Source organism: Mastigoproctus giganteus, chromosome 4 (assembly GCF_048544385.1).
Source record: "Mastigoproctus giganteus isolate SK-2022 chromosome 4, ASM4854438v1, whole genome shotgun sequence".
Classification (NCBI taxonomy): Eukaryota; Metazoa; Arthropoda; class Arachnida; order Uropygi; family Thelyphonidae; genus Mastigoproctus; species Mastigoproctus giganteus.
In genome coordinates, this window is record NC_143578.1 from 58256722 (window position 1) to 58267219 (window position 10498).

General features: G+C 35.4%; 1 protein-coding gene across 1 annotated transcript in view; it reads left to right on the plus strand.

Annotated features, from left to right (window-relative positions):
- Nucleotides 1-8556, plus strand: part of LOC150086754 (dynein regulatory complex subunit 11-like) — a 77437-nt gene extending 68881 nt beyond the window's left edge. Inside the window, exon 8 of the mRNA XM_090372245.1 lies at nt 8541-8556. Coding sequence (XP_090228371.1) covers nt 8541-8556 — 16 coding nt within the window. The remainder of the gene's footprint in view (nt 1-8540) is intronic.
- Nucleotides 8557-10498: the final 1942 nt, after the last annotated feature.

A 10498-nucleotide genomic window follows, 5' to 3' on the forward strand; every position in this document is an offset into this window, starting at 1 on the left:
AAGGGAGGAGGTGTTATGCTGTTAATTAAGAAAAACATAAAATCAAAAGAAGTGCATCCAGTTGATATAGATGAACAGTGCACTGTTGAGTCAGTTTGGTGTGACATAAGCACTGCGAAAGCAAAAATAAGAGTAGGAGTGTGTTATAAGCCTAATGACTCGAATGAGTACAATGAACAATTGTACAGAGAAATAGAGTGGGCTAGTAAATCGGAATGTCTTATAATGGGGGATTTTAACTTCCTAGATATTGACTGGAACTTGTGGGTTGGTCACTCACACACTAGTCAGACTTTTGTGGATTTATTGGATGATTGTTTTCTGCAGCAGCATGTTCGAGAGGCAACCAGAGAAAGTAATACTCTTGATCTGGTTATCAGCAGTGATCATTCGTGTATTAAGAATTTACAGATAAAGGAACCACTAGGTGGCAGTGATCGCAGCGTACTGATGTGGGATTTACTAAAAGATTTAATTGCCATCAGGGGTAAAGGAAAGGGTTTTTGCTTCTGTAAAGGTGAGTACAGTGGTCTCCGACAGTTTTTAAATTCTCTACAGTGGGATCAACTGACGATGTTACCAACAGTAAATTCTAAGTGGGAAGCATTCAAGGAATTAATCATGGATGCTACTAAAAGTTTCATACCTATTAAGAAATATTGTTCAAGGTTTGGGCCTAAATGGTTATCAAATGAACTAATGAGATTCGTAACAGAGAAGAAAAATGCATGGGATGCATATAAATTATCAAGCGACTCTGAAGCCTATGGCAGATGTAAGATAGTCTGTAATCAGGTCACAAAGGAGGTTAGACAGACGAAGGCAGATTATGAGAAATTCTTGGCAAAAGATGCTAAGAAAAACAACAAGGATTTCTTTACTTATATAAACTCTAAAAGGAAGGGGATGAATCTGATTGGTCCACTTGACATCGATGGTTCGACTGTTGATGATCCTGCTCAGATAGCAAACAAACTGAATGAGTATTTTGCATCTACATTCACATGAGGAATTATTAAGGTTTGAAGATGGCAGAAGGTTATCAAATTGTAGCACGATACTTAATGATTCTGTAATAACTGAAAGCAAAGTGGAGGAGAAATTGTTGAAGTTAAACATAAGAAAAGCACGAGGTGTGGATGGGATCTATCCAGTTATATTGAAGGAGGCGGCAAAGCAACTAAGCAAACCCTTAGCCATAATTATGAGAGCATCCTTGGACTCAGGGGAGGTTCCCACGAACTGGAAATGTGCAAATGTATCCCCAATTCACAAAGGGGGATTGAAGGGTGACACGAGTAATTACAGACCAGTTAGTTTAACTTCTGTTCCGGGTAAAATAATGGAGTCACTGGTTAAAGATGCATTGCAGGATCATCTAGACAAAACTGCAGCAATAATTGAGACACAGCATGGGTTTGTTAAGGGAAAGTCTTGTCTGACAAATTTGATAGGATATTATGATGTGGTTACAAAGGAACTGGATGCAAAAAATAATTTTGATATCATATATTTGGATTTCAGGAAAGCTTTTGACACTGTTGCGCATGGAAGACTATTGTACAAATTGGAGCAGAATTGTATTAAGGGTAAGTTGCTATAATGGATAAAAGGATGGTTGAGTGGGAGAAGACAGAGGGTGGTAATCAATGGGTGCTGCTCTTCGTGGACTAATGTTATTAGTGGAGTCCCACAGGGTTCGGTGTTGGGTCCACTGTTGTTTTGTGTATTTATCAATGATATTGATGAAGGTATATCAGGCTTAATGTCGAAGTTTGCAGATGACACAAAGGTTGGCAGGGTTGTTAATGACAGTAATGGCAGTGTGCTACTGCAACAGGATCTAGATAATTTGGGCAGATGGGCTAAGAAGTGGCAACTGAAGTTCAACCTTGACAAATGCAAAGTACTGCATATGGGTAGAAGTAACCCCAGAGAAACGTACCAACTGTGTGGTACTACACTTAAGGTGGTAGAAAATGAAAAAGACCTGGGAGTAATTGTGCAGTCAGATATGAAGTTTTCTAAGCAATACAGACAGGCTGCCAGAGCAGGTCATGGGGTTTTGTCAATGATATACAGGAATTTTGCTAGCAGTGAGAAGGAGGTGATTGTCCCTCTGTATAAGGCAATGGTCAGGCCACGCCTTCAGTACTGCATAGGTCTGGAGGCCTCATTTTAGGAAGGATGTAGATTTACTTGAGCGTGTACAGAGAAGGGCAACAAGATTGGTGAGGGGAATGAAGGGATCCTCTTACCAAGAGAGGCTTAAGTTCTGCAAATTGCAGTGACTGGAGACTAGGCACCTGCACGGTGATCTGATTGAGGTGTATAAGGCCTTGAATGGGTTGAGCACACTGAATCCTTCCACTTGTTCAGATTACAAACATAAGGGGGCATAAATTCAAATTAAGAAAAGACAGATGTAGAATAGATGTGCGGAAATTTGCCTTTAGCCAGCGGGTGGTTAATTGCTGGAACAAACTTCCATCTGTCTTGGAAGTTGACAGGTTAAGTAAATTTAAGGAGGAACTGGACAGACATTTGGAGGGAATGGTGTGATTTTTTTTTTTTTTTTTTTTTGGCTGATGCTGCATAAGCTTATACACTTGCTTTCTTGCATCACATGCCACTACTATTACTACTTGCATACACTAATTCCAGGAGCATAAAAATAAATTTGATTAATTTGAAGTACTGATTAAGTCACCAAATGCAAACATCACTTGTCTGAGCGACAAACATGGTGTCACTCAGACAAGTGATGTTGAATTTGAATATGGGGAGTACAATGAATACAAGAAGGACAGATAGAACAGGATAGATGGAGATGTTATGCTCTTACTTAAGAAGCATATTTGATCTAAGGCAGTGCAATATTGACTCAGTTTAGTGTGATATAAACCCTGGAAAAACAAATTGACAGTAGGAGTGTTATAGGCCTAATGACTATGATAAGTATGCCAAACAGCTATACAGAGAAATAGAATGGGCATGCAAATCAGAACTAGAGTGGGCATGCAAATCTCATAATGAGGGATTTTAACTTTCCAGATGTTGATTGGAATTTGTGGGTTGGTCACTCACACACTATTTATAAGGTATACAAAGTGTGTATACCTTATAAGGTGTACACACTAGGTATACACAATTTGTATAAGGCCATGGTTTGGCCCTATCTTGAATACTTTATACAGGTCTGGTGGCTTCACTTTAGGAAGGATGTAGATCTGCTGGAATGGGTGCAGAGAAGGGTAACCAGACTGGCAAAGTTAACAAAAGGGTGCTCTTATCTATAAAGGCTTCAGTTCTTCAAATTGCAGTGTCTCAAGACTAGGCACCTGTGGGGAGATCTGATTAAGGTGTTCAAAGCCTAGAATGGATTGAGTAAGCTGAATGTGTTAATGGCATTCTTCCACTTGCTGAGACTATACACATGAAAGGGCATAAATTCAAGTTGAGGAAGGATGGTTGCAGGATAGATGTGTGGAAGGTTGCCTTCAGCCAGTGGGTGGTTGATTGTTGGAACAGGCTTTCACCTGTTGTTGTGGAAATGAATGGGTTGAATAAATTCAAGGAAGAACTAGACAAATTCTCGGAGAGTATGGATGGGTGAACTGTGTAGTTTTTTTTTTGTTTTTTTTGCTGATGCTATATAAGCTTGCTTTCTTGCATCATTTGTCATTGCTACTACTACTATATGTTATGTTTAAAGCTTTAATTGGAATGAATAAACTAAATGCTGATGGTGTCTTTACTCTTTCTTGGACTACACATAGGGGATATAAACTTAAAAGGATGGTGCAGGATAGATATGCAAAATTTTCTTTCAGCCAGAGAGTTATTGATTTTTAGAACAAACTACTATCTAGTGTTGTGGAAGTGGGTAGTTCAAATAAATTTAATAAAGAATTAGACAAATTATTAGAGGGAATTGACAGATGAGCTGGGTAGTTTTTTTTTTTTTTTTGCTGATGATGAAAGATATGAAAAAAAAAAGACTGACTGACTGCAAAACTCTTTATTTTCTTATTTATTGCTGAGCTGCTTTTCTGTCCACTGTTTATAATAATATCCAGCAAGAGAAGTGAGTCAATAATTCTAATATCACAGGCTCAACAAAAAAGGCACTGCTCACTCAGTCAGTTGATGCACTGACAATCAAGCATTATGCAGTATATATTTTGGTGCTTGTCTATCCCAAAACCATCCTTACTCCATTTTAAATTAGGAAGAATCCCATCAGCATTTAACTTACTCAGTTCATTCATAGTCTTAAACACGTCACTCAGATCTTGCAGGTGTTTAGTCTCCAGGTGCTGCAGTTTACAAAACTGAAGCCTTTCCTGGTAAGAGCATCCTTTTGTAAGGTGCCTCCGTAGGCAGGAGCAGCAGTGCATAGCACATGCTTCTTGATTAGACTGGAGTTCGAGCCCATGATCACCAAATACGGAGGATGCGGAAAGGTCAGGGAATGACCACCACATATCCCCGGAACAGTATGGTCTTAGTTGCTAATGCTCTTAAAAACCAAAATAACAACAACAAAAAAAAAAAAAAGCACCCTTTTGTTCCTCTCACTCACCTTGTTGCTCTTCTCTTTACCCTTCCTAACAGATCCACATCTTTCCTAAAATGAGTCTTCCAGACCTGTGTAGTGCTCTCAGGGCTTATATCACACTTTGATCTGCCTTTTTCAATTGAGGATACATTCACACATCTCTAGTCCATGGGACCCCCTTCCATACCCTGAATCCAAGCACACTCTCATAATTATGGCTAAAAGTTTGCTAACCTCCTTTGCTGCCTCCCTTAATATAATTTGATAGATCCCATTAAACCCAGGTGCCTTTTTTTACATTTAGTTTCAACAATTTCTCTTTCAGTTATGATAAAATCATTTATCTCTCAATTAGAATTTGATAAACTTCTGGTATCCCAGTCTTTAAATTCCTAATGTGTGCATGTAGATGCAAAATACCTATTCAGTTTGTCAGAAACCTGAGCAACATTATCAACAGTTAGCTATTCATATCAAGCGGACCAATGTAATTCATCAATGCCTTTCCTTCTATTGTTTACAAAAATAAGGAAGCTTTTGCTACTTGTCTTTTCATTCTTTGCCAGTAACTTCTCATAATCTGCCCTGGTTTGCCTAGTCTCCTTTAACTTGACTGTACACTAATTTATATACACTGTAGACCTTTATATCACATGATAATTTATATGCATCCCATGCATTTTTCTTCTCTGCCATGAGTCAGTTCAAGTGACATCCATTTAGGTCTAAGCCTTGAAAAATATCTCTTAGTTGGTAGAAAAATTGTAGCAGTTTCTGCAGTTACTTCCCTTAAGTAATTATAGTAATTGTAATTGGTCAATTGATAAAAAATACAGTGGTACTACTTTTTCAACTGGATTCTGTTTCTTATGTAGTATCCACCTGAATTGGAGCTTAACTCTGGTTGATGAGTTAAATAAGTAAATTATAAAACAGTTATATTCAATGATATCTATTAATTTTTTATATATCAATATATGATATTTATGGAAATTTTAGCATGGAAGGCTTCATAAAATAGAATGGTGACAGAAAATCTTAGAAATAATGTTCACTTATTGTGATACTTGTCATGGGGCCATTAGCATAAACTCCTATCAAAGAAACAGGATTCAGTGACAAAATGAATATAAAAACTGCACCACGCTGTAACACATTGAGAATGAAGTTGAATTTTGTGGATGACATGGGAGGTTGCATGCCTCTATCTGACAGTTATAGGTATTCATATTGTCACTGAGCTAGATGTTTAAAACATTTATCATTTTGTGCATAATAGTATGCACAAAATGATAAAGAGGTTTGAGGTGATAGGTGTTTTGTCTGTAGTACATATCTACCTTGTGTATGTAGGGTGGGGAGAGAAGAGTATAATTGAGAAGACACCACTTCTACACCAAAGTAGCAATTTTTATATTTCAACTAGTGTAGTTTCATGATAACTCAACATTCTATGAACTGTTCGCAAAGTAATATGAAATATGCTGCACTAGTACTGATACAGGTAACACACAGTGCAGCAGCTAACACCATCTGATCCCTAAAAAATGTACAAACTTTGCTCTCTGATTCCTAACTAAAATAGAAGTGGACAATAATGTGGCTCTGAAACATTCTGGACAATATGTGGCTCTGAAACATTCTGGACAACTTGCTCTTCTGCAGGATGTTTAAAACATTCTGCAGAAGAGCAAGTTGAAGAATCCCTCATTTCAATGATTTTAAATGGAAATATTATTCCTTAAGCAGCAATATATATATGTAAGAATTTAAAAGTCTGATAAAGTTTGCATAGATGGAAGTGAAAAATACACAAAATACCAAGTACTAGAAAGGTGAGGATAGCAGAAAAAAAGAAGTAATGTAGGTTTGTAAAAGGAGAAAGAATGTGAATATCCTATAAGTTATGATGAATTACGAGAATTATAGGCTAATTTGCAAAGCCAATTAGAGGTGAGCTAATTGCAAAGTAAAATGATTAATACCAAATGATCAAACAAATAAAATAAAAGGTGGGATAGCTGTCATCAGATATGGGTGTCACCAGATAGGGGATGTCATCTAATACTATTAGTAGATGACATCGGCACTCTAATTGGCTCTCTAATAATTCCAACAAAATACACAAAAATATAATTTGTACTCAAACTATTAGATTAGCTAACATATGCAGTAACCATTTACTGTTCACCAAAGCTCTTAAACTTCTTTACAATAAGCTAATTAATAATAACATCCCTATCTATTTTATAACATACTGCTTCAATATAGTTTCTCATTTGATCAAGAATAAATTCAGTTATAATCTATTGTGAATTGGTCAGTTCTATTCATATTATTACAGTTGTAATATTATTTGGTGGGATTTCCACTACTTGATGAGTAATAACTCTACATGATTTTCTATGGAAGTATTTTCATTGGAATGATTACTTTGTTTCTTTACTCACTAATTTCTACTTTTTAAGTATCCACTTCTTTCATGTATTCATTATATATATGTTTTAACAATCCTTTATGAAATTACTGATAATTCACTTCCCTTGTTGAGACTTTATTGATATTTCATTTTTGTTTTCAGGCATGGATAATATATGTAGGTAAATTGCTTTATTTGGATCTTGGATCTTTCAAGTATTAAAGCTACTTTAAGGTATCCAAAAATTTTTGATACCTGTCAGTTCCACCTTTGAATATCCACGTTTGGGTTTATCTGCTCTAGATGTATACTATTTTCATTTACTATTGTGCATATTCATTACTATTGAAATTTTATGCAGTACTTGTTCATTTTTGGATTCTTCAACTCCACGGATCTTGGTGACTCTTTATTTATATTATTTATATTACAAAAAATGTTTTTATTTTCTACAGTCTCCTTAGGATTTTATGCCTAATTACCCCACCATTGGGTCTACAGTCATCCAGTTATATGCATTCTCAGATTTATTTCCTATTCTTTCATCACTGGATTTAAACTAATTTCCTCATCAAAAACCTCCTATGGATTCTTATTACACCCTTTCACCTTTGGATGTACATCCGAAACTAACTTTGGATTTATGCTACTTAAATTAGCACATTCTTATACAGTATGGACTAGATAGGACTACCGTGTCAGGGACTACTTTGTCTATACTGTATAAGAATGTGCTAATTACATTTTTGTTGCTGTTTGGCCTTCCACGTTTCTTCTACTACTATGGACAAGTATAGAAATGCAGTTCCTGATACATGGTCAGGTGTAGTCCCCCTGATGAAATACCTGGCCATTTATCAATATTAGCTTTCAGCTGACATCAGATTCTGCACATTTGCCTTACCTGTATTCGACCTTTATCTAAATATGTTTCCCCCCATATTTGATGACAGCTGTACCACCTTTTATTTTATTTTATTTTATTTTTATTTCTGTTTTATTGTATTTTATTGTATTAATTTTACATTATAGTTCGCACACCTTCTATTGGCTTTGTAATTCAGCACATAATTTTCTTAATTCATCATAACTTATAGGATATTAACATTCTTTTACCTTTTACACATCTACTATACTTCCTTTTCTACTATCCTCACCATTCTAGTTACTGGCACGTTGTATAATTTTCACATCCATCTATGCATACTTTATTCAATATATTAATACAAACTTATATATACTTTTGTATCCTTTAATGCTGCTTTGCGCTTTTAGGTACATCTGTCATACCTGACTTATTAATCTTTCATCAACTGAAACATTTTAATCAACTGAAAATCTCTTTCATCCACTGTAACTTTTAAAAATTACATTTAATATATGAGCTGTTCAGGGGTAAAGCGGTATAAGTCACTTTCTCTTAATTTCACAGGAGAAAGAGATTTCTCCATTTCAGCTTATGAAAAATGAAACTTGTATTAAAAAACTCAAATAAGGATGGCTTTATATTCAAAATATAATACATTTTTAGTCTACATAAATGTTTTATTAATTTTTTAGCCAGAAACAGGTATAAATACATAAAAACTTGGCTTTCAGTCTTTTTAAACCATGTTACAAAAAGTTAAAGTTAAACCATGAAGAATGTTCAATTCCTCTCACCCTCCTGTTCTTCTGCTTCATCATCATTATCTGGTATTACTTCATCTTGTCTTGCACCAGCAGTAGCTTCATTAGCAGTAACCAAATTGTGGAAAACACTGTGGTGGATTGGTGGGATGTACTGAAGTAGACTCAGCATATCCTGTTTCTTTGCAACTGATACAGGAATTGTTTCCATGTATAATATTGGCTGTTCCACTTCTCCCAAGCTTCTCTCACTTTTTGTGGGTCTATCTCTATGATATGAAAGAGATGGTTCAATGTTGATAGTTTTGAATCCTTCAATTTCATTTAAAGTTTCTTTATACTGGGTAACATAAGGAGTGTTTTTTGTAAGCCTGATCCATTGAAATTTTAACCAGTTTACTTTGTCATTTTGGGTACTAATTTTCTTTTTGACTACATAGTTTAATAATGGCTCAGTGGATAGAAAATCTACCTATCCATTTTATGTACATGAAATGGATGTTTCTTCTTGGCACGTTTTATTGTTTCATACCAATCTGCTGCAGTGAAAATCATCTTGGGCTTTGATGAGGAATCAATAATAGCAAAATTGCAATCATTCGGCAAAAAAGAATGACCGCTTTCCATAAATAGGTGTCTAGAGTCTTGATGGAGTTCCATACATACATGTGACCCTCCCCATTATGTATATTGTGACAACCAAGATTATATGTGTACATATTTCTTTTGTAATAGGCAACTGAAGTGGATAACTTAGGAAAGACCAGTGCCTTTTCAAGATTAAATGTAAAAGCTAAGATATTGTTATCATTCTTGCAATTATCAGTAGCCTTCTTCAACATTTCATGTAATTTGTCTGGTTTGCATAAATGCAATTCATGATGTGCTTGAAGTTGCCTTTTTCCTTCATCATTTTCAGATGCATCAATCTTTATTTTCATGGCATCACACATTTGACAAGTATCCTTCTTAGGAGCAATAAAAGATAAATTAAACTCATAGTTGAATATATGCCTATAAACATGTTCTTTTACTGCTGCTTGTTGCCTGTCTTCACACTCTAAAACAAACAGTTCATACATTTTTTTTATGTTTAAGTCTGCACTCAAATATTTTCTATTTGAGTTGTTGTGTCTAGTGTAGTGGCTAACATAAGTTGGAAATTTTCGGATGTGTTCTCTAACTGTTTCTTTCAAGGCTTTTGAAATTTTATTAGAAGGTGGTCCTTTGCCCCATAAATCTTCACCAGGTTCCTTACCCTCTTCTCTTTTTTTAACAAACGGGCCAAACGTCCATAGGATATCTGAAACGTGTCTAAGAAGAATAACTACAAACGTGTATGGTCTTGTTTTTATTATTCAAATTATATTTGTAAGAAACTTGCTTAGGCCCCTTCTCTCTGGATCTAGGAGGATGACTTCTAACTTGCATTCGCTGGATTAGTCCACTTAAGTAAGCGTTCCGTCTAGAATAATTGCCAGTCCGCCAAAAGTTATTATGCCTATCATCAAACGTTATTTTGGGCTTTGATGAGGAATCAATAATAGCAAAATTGCAATCATTCAGCAAAAAAGAATGACCATTTTCCATAAATAGGTGTCTAGAGTCTTGATGGAGTTCCATACATAGCCTTTGTTGGTAAAAACCTTACCCTTCACAGTTCTGTTATTTCTGGTGACATACTCTTCACCCATATTTCTCTTCTTTTTTCTTTCTGTAGATTTATGACTCTCAGGATCTCTTCTATGTTTCTTTGTTTTTTTCAATTTTAAAGTACCACTGTCAAGGCTTTCTTTATCATTGTCTACATGTAAAAACAAACAAAAACTTTAAATTTCATGTAATTTCAATTTCATGTAGTTAATATAGTTTTCAGGATACTAATTCCG